Source organism: Cricetulus griseus, chromosome 8, assembly GCF_003668045.3.
Source record: "Cricetulus griseus strain 17A/GY chromosome 8, alternate assembly CriGri-PICRH-1.0, whole genome shotgun sequence".
Taxonomy (NCBI): Eukaryota; Metazoa; Chordata; class Mammalia; order Rodentia; family Cricetidae; genus Cricetulus; species Cricetulus griseus.
In genome coordinates, this window is record NC_048601.1 from 55,539,487 (window position 1) to 55,555,432 (window position 15,946).

Genomic DNA, 15,946 nt, shown 5'->3' on the forward strand with positions numbered 1-15,946 from the left:
AGCATGAGCCACATAGTAAATGTGAGGCCAGCCCTGGCAACTGGAGACACAGTCTCAAAGAACAAGAAGAATAACCAAATATATGTGAATGATGAAGATATGTTCCCAATTATACCAGTGAGGAAAATATTTAGGTGTTATAGATTATGATTATATACATGTTGGGAGAGATCTTGGCAGGGCATCCAGCCTGGATTAGTAGTAAGTAATGTTTGGGGTGCGGGTGGTGTAGGGAGACACCATAACCACGCCTCCTAAGGGCTGGCTGCAGGTGTGCCTGACCACGCCTGTCAAGGCGTGGCCAAGTAAGGTCAGGATGACGTGGGATGGGCTCTTAAGGAACTTTCTTCTTCTCCTTCCCCTTCTCCCTGGCCCTTCTCTCTGGCTTGCGTTTGGCTGGTGTTTATCTGAATAAAAAGATATCTTAACCTTGCAGACTACGGATCGTCCTCGCTCTCGATACAGGGTGGGGTAGTGTTTTAGTGCTTTACATTTTCTTTACAGTTCTCTCTATTTTCTGACCTATTGATCATGGTCATGAGTTTTAGTCCATATAAGTCAGGAACACTGGTAGAGCTATTCCCTTTTAGAAAGAAAATAAAAAAATAGGAATAAAGGTGGTTATGGTATCAACAGCAGTTCAGAAAGGACACCAGAAGAGACACTGCAACGTGGTACCCAGTGACTCTCCTGCCACTTGGTACTAGTTTATTTTAGGAGAAAATGTATTCTTTCTAGAATTAGAAAAGGAGAGGTTTAGAAAAGAATTGTGTTTGTCTTCAGCTAGAGGAGTGTCTCCGTCTGCGCGTCTCGATTCTACAAGTTGGAGGGAGCATTCAAACAATAGAAGTTTATTTGTTCACAGTTCTGGGGAATCTGGTTAGGGCCCCATCCTGTGTCCTGACATGGTGGAGGTCATTACGGGACGAGAAAGGAACTGAGCAGATCTCATCTTAGAGGTGATGCCCCTTAGTGCTGTTATGAAGACAATTAAATTGGAGGGACAAATATTAACTCCATAGCAGGAACTTAAAGAGATATTTTATTTTTTAAACATTTTTTTTTTGTGTGTGTGTGTGGTGCTAGGGTTTGAACCCAGTGCCTTGTACATGCTACGTATCTGAGTTGGGGTTTCTGTTGCTGCAAAGAGACACCATGACCACAGCAGCTCTTATAAAGGAAACATTTAACTGGTGTGGCTGGCTTATAGTTCAGAAGTTCAGTCCATTATCATTATGACCGGAAGCATGGTGGCGTGCAGGCAGACGTGGTGCTGGAGAGGCAGCTGAGAATTCTACATCTGGATCCACAGTAGCAGAAAGGGACAGTCAGCCACTAGGCCTGGCTTGCACTTCTGAGACCTCAAAGCCCAACCCCAGTGACATATTTCCTCCAACATCGCCATACCTACTCCAACAAGGCCTTACCTCCTAATAGTGCTATTCCATATGAGCCTGCGGGGGCATTTTCTTTCAAGCCACCACATGATGCCTACCACTGATCTGCATTCCAGCCCTCACTGGTTTTTATGTATTTAAAATTATTATTTAAAAAATTTAAAATTACTTTATGTGTATGGGTATTTGGGTTGTATGTATATCTGTGCGTGCATGTGTATGCCTAGTGCCTGTTGAGGCCAGAAAGGTGTCAGAACCCCTGGAACTAGAGTTATAGACAGCTGTGAGCTGCTGTGTGGGTGCTGGAAATTGAACCTGCGTTCGTCGGAAGAGCTCAGAGCTCTTAACCACTGTGCCGTCTCTCCAGCCTTTAAAAATATGTTATTTATTTACTTATTTATTTTTTATTTAGTGTGTGTGTGTGTGTGTGTGTGTGTGTGTGTGTGTGTGTGTGTGTGTGTGTGTAGGTGCCTGAAGAGGCCAGAGGTGTCTAAGCTCTCTGCAGCTGGAGTTACAGGCAGTTATGAGCTGCCAGACATGGGTGCTGGGAACTGAACTCCAGCGCTTTTAACCACTGAGCCATCTCACCAGCACTTTCATGTTTTGTTTTGTTTTGTTTTGTTTTGTTTGTTTTTCGAGACAGGGTTTCTTTGTGTAGCTTTGTAGTCTGTCCTGGAACTAGCTCTTGTAGACCAGGCTGGTCTCGAACTCACAGAGATCCACCTGCCTCTGTCTCCCAAGTGCTGGGATTAAAGGCATGCGCCACCACTGCCCACATATTTTTTAACTGTAAAATCTTTATAATGGACAGGCAAAATACCTATACACATAAATAAATAAATAGTATATGTATAGTATAGTATTTTATTCATTTGCCCAGAAATGAACAACTTTGTAACATGAGGTTCCTGCAGCCGTTTTGCCCCAAAAATAAACATACAGATGCTAAATTATGAAACTGTTTGCCGATGACTAGGGCTTCTTATTGGCTCTGTCCTAATTATTAACTCGTTTCTATTATCTAAGTATCCCCATGTGGTCTTACCTTACCAGAGAAAGGTTAGGTGTGTCCTATCTTCCCGGTCTCACGTGGTGTCTGCTCTCTGCCTACACTTCCCAGAATTCTCCTCCTCTGGTAGCCCCGCCTATCCTTCCTGCCTGGCCACTAGCCACACAGTGTTTTATTCATCAACCAATAAGAGAAACATATACACAGAAGGACAACCCCATCACAACTTAGTGGCATTCTGTGCAAAGTTTTGTTTAGCACCTACACCATTTTCTTAGATTTTTTTTCATCTTTCCACATCAAAGCTCTGTTCTCTCTGATACTAATGGCCAGCCCTACGACTCACATTCTATGGTCTCCATGAATCTGATCCTTCTGGGATCACCTTGATTCTTTAGTGCTTTGTTTCTGGACAGGGTTTCACTATGTAGCCATGGATAGCTTGGAACTCATCTGATAGCTGGCCTTGTTCTCACAGAGATCTGCCTGGCTCTGCCTCCCAAGTGCTGGAATTAAAGGCATGTGCCGCCAGGCCCACTTTCCTTTGTCTCCACGTGAAGACAGAGTAAAAGGCCCTCATTATGTCCTAGTGCAGTACCTTGATCTTGGATTTGCTAGCCTTGTGAGCTGTGAGAAGTCAGTTAAATTATCCAGCATTGTTAGTATGCAGGTATCTGTACTGACCTGTCCTTGGGGTTCTGACAGGATATGCTCTCAGCTGCAGCCACAAAGAGCACCACTTGTGCATATTCTCTATGTCCCCTTTTAAAAGGGTCCTGCCCATCTCCCATCCTTCTCTCTCTCTGCCCCCTCTTCCCCTATTTCCTCTCTCCTGCTTCTCCTGTCCCCAGAGGCTGGTCTTCCCTGTCTGCTTTCCCCTTTTTATGATCCCTTTCCGTAGTTAAAGAAAACCCTATGCTTGAACCCTGTTGCATGGCATCTTTCTCTCTTGGGCCGCTTTTCTTAAATTGCAGCAAGCATCCCAACTTTCCATCATTTTGATGCTGGATGATCTGAGATAAACCTGAGATGATTAAGAAGAAGAAAAGGGGAGGGAGATGGCTTTGTCAGTAAAATGCTTGCCATGCAAGCATGAAGACCCGAGTCTGCATCCCCAGCAACCACATCAAAAGCAAGCGTCGGGGTGCATGCTTGCAACCCCAGCACCAGAGAGGCAGAGGCAGGGAGATCTCTGGAACTTGATGCCAAGTGATCTAGGTGAGTGGGTGAGCTGCAGGCTCAGTGAGAGACTGATTAAAAAGGTAAAGTGGAGAGTGGCTGAGAGACAGATACCAGACATCAACTTCTGACCTTCGTATGCTTCGTATACATGTACTCTTGTACATGTATCTGTACACACACGTACAACCACAAAAGGAAAAACTGTTTGGGCCTGTGTCAAGGTGGCACATCACAGAAGGAGCCTCTGGTGGGTACTGCTTGGAAGTGGGGAGGTGGCGGTGGGGATGGGGTGGGGGAGCTTCCAATGCCTCCTCCACAGGCACACCCTCAATACTTACCGTCCTCTCATCAGACCCCTCTTCCTGAAGTTCCACAGTCTCTCCATAGTGCCGTGAACTGGGCCCAAGCCTTCGACTCATGGGACTTTGGGAGATGTTCAGGATCCAAACTCTAGTACCTAATCTGTGTGAAATTCCAGCCTTGTCTCTGAGATCCTTGGGAAATCACACCCCGACTCCTACCTCATGAGGCTTTGGGCAGCTGGACAGAGCCAGCTTAGCTAGCAGGGTGAAGGCCTATATGTGTACACCAGAGTGCCAGGAGGGGGCAGTAGCAGAATTTTGGTGTAGGAGGATCTAGATTGTTCCCCATGTTGGGACTAGGGGGCCTAAGACCTTGGTCCCTGGGACCTGCGTATGCTCAGAAGATTTTCTTTTCTGTCTTTGAAAGAGGATCTCAATATGTAGCCCTGACTGCCTGTACTCACAGGGATCCTTCTGCCTCTGCCTCCTGAATGCTGGGATTAAAGGTGCTCACTACCATGTCAGGCTTCAGAAGATTTTGATGGATCACTTCTGGCTTGTGAAAGGGTCATAGTGGCCTGTCTGTCCAGTGGCTCAGGGCCCATAGTCCCCTCTATGATAGGGAAGACTGCTTGTTAAAGAGATACCTGAGATACCTTATGTGAGGGTTTCACACAGAGTTCATTGTTGTTACTCGGTGTCCATGTAGTCTCTGATTTCTAACACACGAGCCATAAGCTCTCAGCCCCTACTTCTCTCTCTCTTGCTCTCTCTCTCTCTCTCTCTCTCTCTCTCTCTCTCTCTCTCTCTCTCTCTCTCTCTCTCTCTCTGGTTCCTTTTTTGAGACCCGGTTTCTCTGTGTAGCCCTGACTGTCCTGGAACTCCCTCTGTAGACCAGGCTGGCACCACCATTTCCTGATCCCCCCCCCCTTTTTAAGACAAGGTCTCACACTGTGCTCTGGGCTAGGCTGCAACTCCCTCTGTAGACCAGGCTGGCCTCGAACTCACAGAGATTAAAGGCATGCACTACCACCACCCCCTCCAGGTCCAGGATAAGGATAAGAATCTGATGATTATTGCCTAAGGCAGTATGGGCTAGGATCCAGAATTTGGAAGCTGCTGGTGCCAGCACATGGGGAAGAATTGCTTCTTCATTTGCACAGATAAGCGGTAGAATGGAAGGAGAGTAAGGAAATCAGGGAAGATGCAGGGAGCCCCCAAGCCTTCCATGCTGGAATGGAGGTCCCAGACCAATTGGGAAAAGCTCTGTGAAGATGGGCCCTCTCCCCTGGATCTTCAGTTCACTCTGCCCCACCCACTGCTATGCCCAGTAAATTTTCTGTGGCACTTTGATGGGGGCTTCAGGCCTGTGTCAAGTTGGACTGGGTCATGTGAGACTGCTGGCAGAAGCCATGAGAGCTGGTCAGGTCACCCAGAGTATGGAATTGGGGTGACTGGGTGGGAAACCTTAAGGAGAGAGGTCTCAACACCAGTTAATATCTAATGAACCCAGATTTCTGGAAGAAACCAGACTTAAGAAAGTTACTATTTTGAACTCATACAAAAAGGCTATGCAGTGGGTTTATTGCTGTCTTTTAAAATTACTTTTATTAATTTGCTGTGTGTGCACAGCATGAGTGTGGAGGTGAGATTTGGTTCTCTCCGATGATATGGGTCTTGGGGATCGAACTCAGATCTTCAGACTTGACAACAAGTGATTTTGCCCACTGAGTGATCTCAGCAGTCCCTTCTGTGGGCTTTGATGGCATGGGCTGACTCAGTCTGGTGCTCCTGGGCATCCGGTTTAGGTCTGGGCTTCCAATCTGGTTTCATGGGCTAGGCTCAATTCAGGGGCTCTTTGAATGTGTTCAACAGGCTAGCCAGAAGAACTAGGCCCAGCACAGCCACAGCTACTAGTGCCACATCCCACCAGATTCCTGAATAGGCCCATGATGGTGGCAGCTTCCAGCCACAGTTGCCCAGTTCATAGCCTGTCAGCTGACTCAGTGGACGCTTGGTGGCCAAGCTAGGGCTGGCACAGTGCACATGTTTCAGGGCCTCAGGCATACGGTCCTCAAGCCAGAGGCGCAAGTAGGTGAGGCTGCAATCACAGTGCCAGGGGTTGTGTGTCACATCAAGGTTCCACAGCTGAGGCATGTGGTCAAAGGCACCTGGTGGCACTGAACGTAGGCTATTGTTAGCCAGTAGGAGCTGGCGAGTGTGAGCTGGCAGCACAGGCAGGGCTGTGAGGCCCTGCCCCTCACAGTTCACCTTTAACCCCATGGTTTCCAAGGCCTGGCAGGTACAGGGCCTTGGGCAGGCCTCGGTGGCTGTGGCCACAGGCCAGAGCAGAAACAGGAGCCCCCAGGTAATCATCCAGCAGGCAGGCTGTGGGGAGAACAATGAGATTAGGGCCTGTCTGCCTGTACCAGGATACCTATGCTGGACAAAGGTGTGCACCTACTCTCCAGGCCTCTGCAGGGTGCAGGATCTCTGTGCTCTGTGCTAGGCTGGAACTCACTATGCAGCTCAGGAAGTGTGGTAGAGAGAGACAGGGTCTTCCTGGTTTCTGGCAGAGATCCCAGTCCCTGCTCATATAGGGGAGCAGGTGACTGCTAAGGGACTCCAGTCTTAGTCCCTGGCCACAAAGGCTAGGATAGGTCCTTTCAGACGGTACCCAGTCCTTTGCCTGAGCCTGGAGTCAGGCCATGGAATGCATTCTACACCTTGACCACTCTCTGATGCCTGATTCAAAAAACCCCGCAGGGCTTTCAGGGCGGCAGCTCAGAGGGGACCTTATAGGGACTCGTCTAAACACCACTCTTCTAGGCTAATGGCCAGAGCTGGGAAATGCAGGCCTAAAGAGGGGAAACACTTGCCCAGGCTCAGACCCAGAAGTCCATGGCAGAGTGCAGAGCCAGGAAGACATATCAGGATCATCAGGTTCTGCCTTGTTTGCTGCCTTCCCTCTCAGTTTAGGAGTAGGGGCTCTTTCTCCTTCTCAAGCATTTGCTCTCCTACCGGGGCCCACCTCCCAGCAGGCTTCAGGGAGTGTTCATAGAACAACTCATGAATCTTGATTCAGCCGAGTTTCTGGTTGACACCTTAGAGCAAATGCTCTCCCACGTTTAATCTTTTAGTGGAGAGTCAAGGGAGCGACACAAGAGTCCCCTCTTCTTATGCCAGCTCATCTGGAGTGGCCACCAGGCAGGAGGAAGTCATGGTGGAAATAAGGGAACCACTTACCTGTGAGGTCTTGGTTGGGGCACACCTTCTGTGAGCTGGTGGCATCCTGGTTAAGGCTGTGGTGGTAGTGTGTGTGAGCTGTGGGAGCTGGCAGTGGTGGCCACTGCTTGAGTAGAGGAAGGAAATGATGAAAATAGCCTGGTTTATCCCCTAAGTACAGCCCTGAGGGCCTATCTCAGAGGCAGGAGGCTCTTAGGGTCCCAGGGCCTTGGGCATAGAAATGCAGGCCAATTCTATTTTAAGGAGGGTACCTCTGTACCACAAGCAACCTGTGGCCTTGTGTGGTGGGTCTGGAGGCCAATCGGGGTGTCCTCTGCCCAGTCCTGGAAGAGAAGATGCTTAGATGAGCAAAGGTTGACTGTAAGTTCTTTATAGACACGGGCAATGGCCCTGGTGCTGCATACCTTCCTGAGGTGTGGGATGGGATCACAAGGATGCCTATTTATAGTCCTCCATCCCTCTGAAGATGGTGAGGAGGCTCCTTTTTTGTCCATGGTGTCTTTAGCACCTTCTCCTTCCACTCTAATAGACATGAAGGTTTGTAGCACTGAACCTCTCAGAGGCAGGACCCAACTACAGCCAAAGACCAATATATAACACATATTTACTCTTAAAGCCTCTTCCATTTGAGTGTGATATCATATTCCACTCCTGTTAGTAACTGTAATGTTTTTTTGTTTTTGTTTTTTACAAGATAAATGTAGTTTCAGTTTAATTAGTGCTTTTGGCTTTACAAGATACTAGTCAAAATCAGGCCTAATGGTCAAACAGAAACATCATGAAACTAAAACTCAAATGTGTGCATTTTTGTAATAAATCATAACAATTCCACAATTGTGACATTGTGCCAATTAACCAAGTCAGTTGATACTTAGCAGATGATAGAGTTCATGTGCCCAGAAGATGGGGAGGGGCTGCTGAGTCCTGGGCTGGAGTGACACTTGCTGAAACAGGGGCTCCTGGGACTGTGGGAGGAAGGATGGACCACTGTGGAAAGGAAGAGACCCCTGGCCAGCTCTGTGGTCATGGCTGGTGTTGGCCAAGGGCAACAAACACAGTAAGACAGTAAGAGGATCTTGGCCCTTGGTCTGGAGAGATTCAGATGGGTTTAGGGATGGAGAGGGAAACTGAGGCTGGGAGCAACAGTGCCACTGGCTAAAGAACACTGGATCTTGTTCAGCAGGACACATGTCATGCCAGCTGGGACACAGGTCAACATGTCCTTCACTGGTTCTTTTTTTTTTTTTTTTTTTTTTTGAGACAGGGTTTCTCTGTAGCTTTGGAGGCTGTCCTGGAACTCGCTCTGTAGACCAGGCTGCCCTTGAACTCACAGAGATCTACCTGCCTCAGCATCCCAAGTGCTGGGATTAAAGATGGGTGCCATCACCACCTGACTGTGCACTGGTTCTTAAGCAGTTCTAAGGTAGCTAAAGTCACACTGGCCCAGAGTCAGGGCAGAAGGCTGATACTCCCCCTACTGCATGCCTCTCCTCACCTCCACAGACTAGCTGTTATCCTCCCTGGTAGACAGGCCTTTCAGTGATGGCTGGGTCTCCCTGGAGGCCTATAGGGCCATGTGCTCTCTTCACAGCTTCTGTCCACCCTGCTTCAGCATGGCGGCTGGATATACATGGAACTCTCACTGGCTGAGCTCTGGTCCTCCAGGGCCAGCTTCTTCAACCTTCTGCCGCTGGCGCAGAGAGAGTGGGGGAGGTCTTCTCTGGCCCCTGCAGTCTTATCTGCCTGGAGCCCATTTTCCTGTACATGTGAGGACTCTGGCCCTGGTTAGGGGCCTCAGTCTCTGCTAGCCTTTCTTCCCTTTTTGGTAGAGCCCAAGGCATCAGGAATCTTCACTGTCCCATCTTTAGGGCATCCAGTTTCTCCTCAAGGTGTGGCCAGAGTCCCTGGGTGAGTGGGGATCCCACAGCCTCCAGGCTGTGCTCCTGGCCAAGCCGGTGTGGTCCATGCCTCATTTATTCAGGTTTCAAAGATTTCCTTATTTTTATCAGGTTACAGCAGCACCAGCAACAACAAAACCCTACACAAACACTTTTTTCTAGTGGAAAAATTGTAATGTTCAAAAGACTAGGAAGAAGAAAATTAAAAATGTTTTCAACCCCCAACATGAATAAGAATGTTTTTGGGATGTGGTGTTAAGGTATAACTCAACATAGAGCGCTTGTCTAACATGTGCAAGGACCTGAGGTTGGAGTCCCAGAGTCGTGGGTATAACTACATGGAAGTATGTTTTCTCACCCAAATAGAGTCATCCAGAGGCCACTCTCTCCTGTACCCTCCTCTTTCCACTGTGACTAAACCCACATCCACAGCATCCGTCATGGAGGCTCAGCATGGCTTCATGGGTGTGGCTTCCTTAAAGAATCCTCTTATCTCGGTTGCACAGGGCCTTTGTGGTGCCTAAAGGATCAGAGGTGCCCTGGCTCGTGGGGGCGGGTGCTCTGGAACTGTGGCTGAGCCCTGTCAAGATTACAAACCAGTACTGTTAACTGTTGCTACAACTGTTCTCTTCAGCTTTTATAAGACTGTGTAGTAAATAGTGTTTTAATGTTTTTTTTTTTTTGCAAATGATAAAAACTGTTAAGAGCTGTTAGACATGTCCTTATTTATTTTATTTTTTTTCTTTGAAACAGGGTTTCTCTGAGTAGTTCTGGCTGTCCTGAAACGTATTCTATAGACCTGGCTGGCCTCTAACTCACAAAGATCCACCTGCCTTTGGGATTAAAGGCGTGTGCCACTCACTATGCCTGGCTCAGATCCTTATTCTCTTTTTGGTTTGTCGAGACAGGGTTTCTCTGTGTAACAGCCCTGGCTGTCCTGGAACTCAATTTGGAGATCAGGCTGGCCTTGAATTCACAGAGATCCACCTGCCTCTGCCTCCCGAGTGCTGGAATTAAAAGTGTGCTCCACCACAGCCTGGTCAAATTTTTTATTTGTATTTTATGTACGAGTACTCTGCGTGTATCCCTGCAGGCCAGAAGACCTCATCAGATCCTATTATAGGATGGTTGTGAACCACCATGTGGTTGCTGGGAATTGAACTCAGGACCTCTGGAAGAGCAGCTAGTGTTCTTAACCTCTGAGCATCTCTCCAGCCCTGCCTTACCTTAATTTATAATCTCAACATTTTTATGCACTCTCAAACAGTTGGCCACACTCTAGGTCTTTTATTATGAAAAGAAATAATCATGCCATATGAGATGGCACTCTGCTATACTCCCAGTACTTGGGAGGCAGAGGCAGGAGGATTGTCTCAAAGATTGAGGCCAACATGTTCTACATGGTAAGATCTGGGCCAACCAGGGCTATGCAGCAAGACTTTATCTCAGAAAAAAAGAAAAAGACAAAGGAAGTAGTTATATGTGCCAGTAACAGAGTGGTGTTGCTGGGTCTTGAGATAGACCAGAGCCAGTGTTTCATTCCTCCATTGCTGGTGGGAGTGCAAACTTGTACACCCACTGTGGAAATCAGTATGGTGGTTTCTCAGAAAATTAGGAATCAATCTACATCAAGACCCTGCAATTGGGGCTGGAGAGATGGCTCAAAGGTTAAGAGCACTGACTTCTCTTCCAGAGGTCCTGAATTCAATTCCCAGCAACCACATGGTGGCTCACAACCATCCCTTATGAGATCTGGTGCCCTCTTCTGGTGTGCAGATATACATGGAAGCAGAATGTTGTATACACAATAAATAAATAAAATCTTTAAGAAAAAAAAAGAAGACCCTGCAATACCACTGTTGGGCATATACCCAAAGGAGTCACATTCACACCACAAGGACATTTGCTTAACTATGTTCATAGCAACATTATTCATAATAGGCAGATCTTGGAAACAACCTAGATGCCCCTCAACTGAAGAATGGATAAAGAAAATGTGTGGAGTACATTACACAATGGAGTACTATTGAGCGGTAAGAAACAATGACAGTGGATGGAACTAGAAAAAAAAAAAAACAAAAAACATCCTGAGTGAGGTAACCCAGACCCAGAAAGACAAACACGGTATGGACTCACTCATAAGTGGATACCAGACAAAAAGCCCAGCCTGCAATCCACAACCCCAGAGGAGCTAGAACCGTCTTCCAGAAACAGATGGAAGCAGATGCAGAAATCCACAATGAACCGTTGGGCCAAGCTCCTGGAGAACAATTGAAGTGAGGGAGGAACAATAATATGAACAGAGGAGTCAAGACCATGATGGGGAAACCCACAGAACCAGCTGACCCGAGCTAGTGGGAGATCACTGACTCAGGTCTGACAAATGGGGAACCTGCATAAGACTGAATGAACCAGACTCACTTAATATAGGTGACAATGGTGAGGCTGGGACAATCCATGAGGCCACTGGCAGTGGGTCCGAGATCTAACTCTGATGCACAGACTGACTTAGTGGAGCCCATTCTACATGGAGAGCTACCTTGCTCAGCCTGGACACCGGGATGTGGGGGCTGGAGAGGTGCCTTGGTCCTGCCTCAACGAGATGATGGGACAGACTTAGTAGACTTTCTAGGGGAGGCCTTACCATCCCTGAGGAGCAGATGGGAGGTGGGGAGGAGAGGAAGTGGGTGGGAGCGGGAGGAGAAGAGGGAGGGGGAACTGGCATTGGAAAGTAAAAAATAAATTAATACAAAAATAAATAAACAAAAAAGTACTTGCTGTGGAAACAAGGGGACTAGGGTTCAAATCTAGAACCTGTTCAAAAGCCAGGCATTGGCAACTGTAAACAGGATGGGACTGGGGGGGTGCCAGAGTCCAGGAGCTCAATGGCCAGGCAGCCTAGCTCAAGTGTCAGGTTCAGTAGAGACCTAGTCACAAAAAAATAAAGTGACAAGTGATGGGGTGGGGGCAGTGTCAGACATACTTCTCTGGCCCCCACTTGTACATGCATGGACACTCACACCCACACACCTACCGCACTCCTACCCTGCCCAGAAAGGAACCCTTGACAGACTAAAGTAACAGTTTTTCCAAAGTCCATCTTAGTGAACTGGTAAGTTTTTTTACTGCAGTTCCTAACAGGTGTTGAATGAGGAGTTATAGGAGCCGTGTCTTAGTTAGGGCTTCTATTGCTGTAACGGAGCACCATGACCAGAAAGCATGTTTTGGGGAAGACAGGGTATTTGGCTTATACTTACATTTGGCTTATACTGATACTTTATTATACTGGGGTGGGTGATCCCAGCACTGGGATCCTTCATCACTGAAGGAAGTCAGGACAGGAACTCAAACAGGGTGGGAACCTGGAGGCAGGAGCTGATACAGAGGCCATGGAGGGTGCTGCTTACTGGCTTGCTCATTATGACTTGCTCAGCCTCCTTTCTTATAGAACCCAGGACCACCAGCCTAGGGATGGAACCACCCACCAGGGGCTGGGCCCGCCCCTATCAATCACGAATTAAGAAAACTCCAGACAGCCGGATCTTATGGAGATATTTTCTCAGCTGAGGTTTTCTCTTCCTAGATGACTTCAACTTCTGTCAAAATGATGTTAACCTGTCCAGCATTCAGGGAGTAATCAAAAGCAGCTCTGTGTGGAAAGAAGGTAAGGGCTCCTGAAAGCTCAGCCCTGGAGTGTTCTGCCTACTGTAAGGCTACTCTGCAGGACAGGACAGGCCAAGTCCTAGCAATCTCCCCTGGGCTGGCCAGTGTCCTTCCCCAGCAAACCGCTTCTAGAAAGCTGGGGTAGGTGATCCCAGAGCTTGGAAGACAGAGACAGGCAGACCCCTGTGAGTTCCAAGCCAGCCTGACCTCCACAGTGAGGCCTGATCACAAACAAGCAAGCCTCTTAGAGTCTCACATTTCTGCTTTCTCATACCTGTGGTGTTTGATGCCTCCTAAGTCTCATGAGCCTCTGTTTTTCTCCATAGGGAATGTGTTCAATTCAGAGAAAATGGATAGACACACCTATAATCATAGAACTCAGGAAGCTGAGGCAGGGGGATTGGGATTTGTAATTCACCTGGATTACAAAGCGAGATCCATCTCAAAAAACAAAACAGTATAAATTTACAAGCTTATAGATGTATAAGTTTAAAAATAGAGCAGGTTCTAAGAAAAAAAGGAGTGGCATGTGTCCTAAGGCCCTCTGGGTTGAACTTGAACTCCCACCTCAGGCTGGGAGAGCTGGAAAGCTTGCCCTCTGTACTTCCATCCTCTGAGTGTGTTCCCCACCTAGTGGTGACAGTGTAGATTTGCTTTCTCTTAGCTGGGGGGGGGGGTATCAGGGGAGGGAAGCAATTTAAGGTCAAGGGAGTATTTTTGCCAGAAGGTGAAAGAAGGACATTGGTTAGAATTTCCCAGAAAACATTTCTAATGAGTTACAGACACTTAGTACAATTCCAAAATTCCAAAGAAGAGTTTCTAGAAAAAGAAAAGGGGGAGACAGGACATCTGTTCTCACATACTTGTGTGTGTTTCCCCAAACTATTGTGGAATCATCTGCTCCCTGCCCTGGTCTCACCAAGCTAACCAATATGCTGCTCCTGTCTTTCTATTCAAGGGCTCGCTACACTGGGTGTCTCAAGTTCTGGGTAGTTTTTTCTTTTTTAATTTGAAACAAGTTCATCTTTGAATTATGTTTTCTAAGTGGTAAGGCACTGTGTATGTATGGGGTGGGCATCTGGAGCCTGCCTCAGTGTTCCCATGGTCCCCCTTCCTGCCTCGCTATTGCCTGTCCCCTGCATCCTAAACCTATTCCTGCTCAACCTTTGGCCAAGGTGTATAGTCTCTGATGTGAACTAGAAGTGTGAAGCCTGGGTAGGAGTGTAGCATACATTATTCCTCTCCCAGTATCTTTTTGCTTATGTGTGCCCATCAGCTGGCTCCATGCTTTTAACTTGCCTAGAGATCACTGTCAGGTCTCTCTCCCCACCGTGCTTGTTAATGAAGCATGACTTTACCACAACAGCTTCATAGAAACATTTGTTTGCTTTTTGTAGGTCAGAAATGCTTGTCTCAGCTGGAGAGTTCTAGATGTTACAGTTGGTATCTCAGCAGGGATGAAACTGGGGTTGTCACCACTGAAAGTGGTGGAATTGCTTCAGAGATGTGTGCTCAGGCTGATGGCTAGAGTCCTTCATTCCTTGCTGAGTAATTGTGGTGATGTATTATTTATGATTTAATAAAGATTGCCTGAAGGATCAGAATGCAAAGCCAACCACACTAGTTAGCTATAGAAGCTGTGCAGTGGTGGCACACACCTGTAATCCCAGGACTCAGGAGATAGAAGCAGATGGATCTCTGTGAGTTCAAGGACACCCAGGGCCACATTAGAGTGAATGAATCAGTCTAAAAGAGAAACAGAGCTCAGGCCTTTAATAGAAGCAGTCTCAGAAAGCAGTCTCGGATTCTGAGACTTGGTGGAGAGCAGTGCAGTCTGAGGTTTGGTGGATCGCCCCTTCGGTCTGAGCTTTGGTAGAGGTGAGAGCTCTCTAGTGGCTGGCCACTTTGCTTCTCTGATCTTCAGCTTGGACTCCTATATCTTTCTCTGGGTTTTTATTATTCGTGCTATAGGTATTGACAGACTAGGATGGCTCAAGGCCCTCTGGACAGGGATGCTTGGATGTACTCAGGACACAGTGGCCAAAAGACAGCAAGGAAAGTACCCCCACACGGTGTTGCTGAGTCTGTGTTCCTACTAGCAGCTCTCATCACACACTGTCAGGTATGACTTATACCTGACAGTCTTGCTGTCTTAGGGTTTTATTTCTGTGAAGAGACACCATGACCATGACAACTCTTATAAAGGAAAACATTTAATTGGAACTGGCTTACAGTTCAGAGGTTTAGTCCATTATCATTGTGGTGTGTCATGGTGGTGTGCAGGCAGACATGGTGCTGGAGAAGAAGCCAAGAGTTCTACATCTTGGTCCACAGACAACAGAAGCAACTGTGTGTCACACTGGGCGTAGCTTGAACATATGAGATCTCTAAGTCCACCTCCACAGTGACACACTTTCTCCAAGGCCACACCTACTCCAACAAAGCCCATCTCCTAATTGCACCACTCCTTATGGGGACTGTTTCCTTTCAAACCACCACTCTTGCTCACTTTTAAAGGAAGGAATTAGGTATTTCATTCTGGAGGCAATGTGCCAAAGACTTTGTGACATGCTTAGAAGAGTCTTTTTTTTCTTTCGACACTGAGATGGAACCTACGACTTCACTTATGCTAACCAGGTACCTATCATTGAGATCAAGAAATCTTCAATCAAATAATTACAAGGCCTCTACAAGAAGAAGGCAGTTTTCAGAAGGGGTCCCAGCACTGAGAGGGGGAAGTAGACATGGGCTCCCACCCCTAACCATGAAGCTGTCTGCAATCAACACCTGATTGCAAAGGAAAATTTAATTATCTCCAATTGAGTCTCACTCAATTGGATATTATTCATACTTCAGGATAGACCCCATGCCCAGCAGTAGTGGCCAGACAAAAAAAGAACAAACTCAATGGTATTTTTGCAGACTTTTTATCTCATATTGTTTTGTTTGGGCATTTTTTGTCATATTGTTCTTTTGCTTATATATTTTGGTTTCCATTTTTGTGGGTTTGTGTGTGTTTCTTGATTTTTTTTGTTTCTTTGCATTATTTAATTTTTTTTTTAAGAGAGAAAGGATGCAGAGATGGTGGGTGGAAAGGGTCTGGGCGGAGCTGAGGGAGGAGAAATGCATGATCAGAATACATTGTCTAAAGTTGTTTTTCAAAGAAATCTTAGATTTTCACATTGAAAAAAGAATTTTAGAACACTTAATAGAACTTTGGCTACCTGATAAAATTAGTTTATACAAGGG

The 15,946-nt window shown here is 47.0% G+C and overlaps 1 protein-coding gene across 1 annotated transcript; it reads right to left on the bottom strand.

Moving 5' to 3' along the window:
- Nucleotides 1-5,732: 5,732 nt before the first annotated feature.
- On the bottom strand, nt 5,733-6,266 carry Gp9 (glycoprotein IX platelet). Its single transcript, XM_035448403.1, has one exon. It carries the CDS (start codon nt 6,264-6,266, stop codon nt 5,733-5,735), a length of 534 nt encoding a protein of 177 aa, XP_035304294.1.
- Between the last annotated feature and the right edge of the window lie 9,680 nt (nt 6,267-15,946).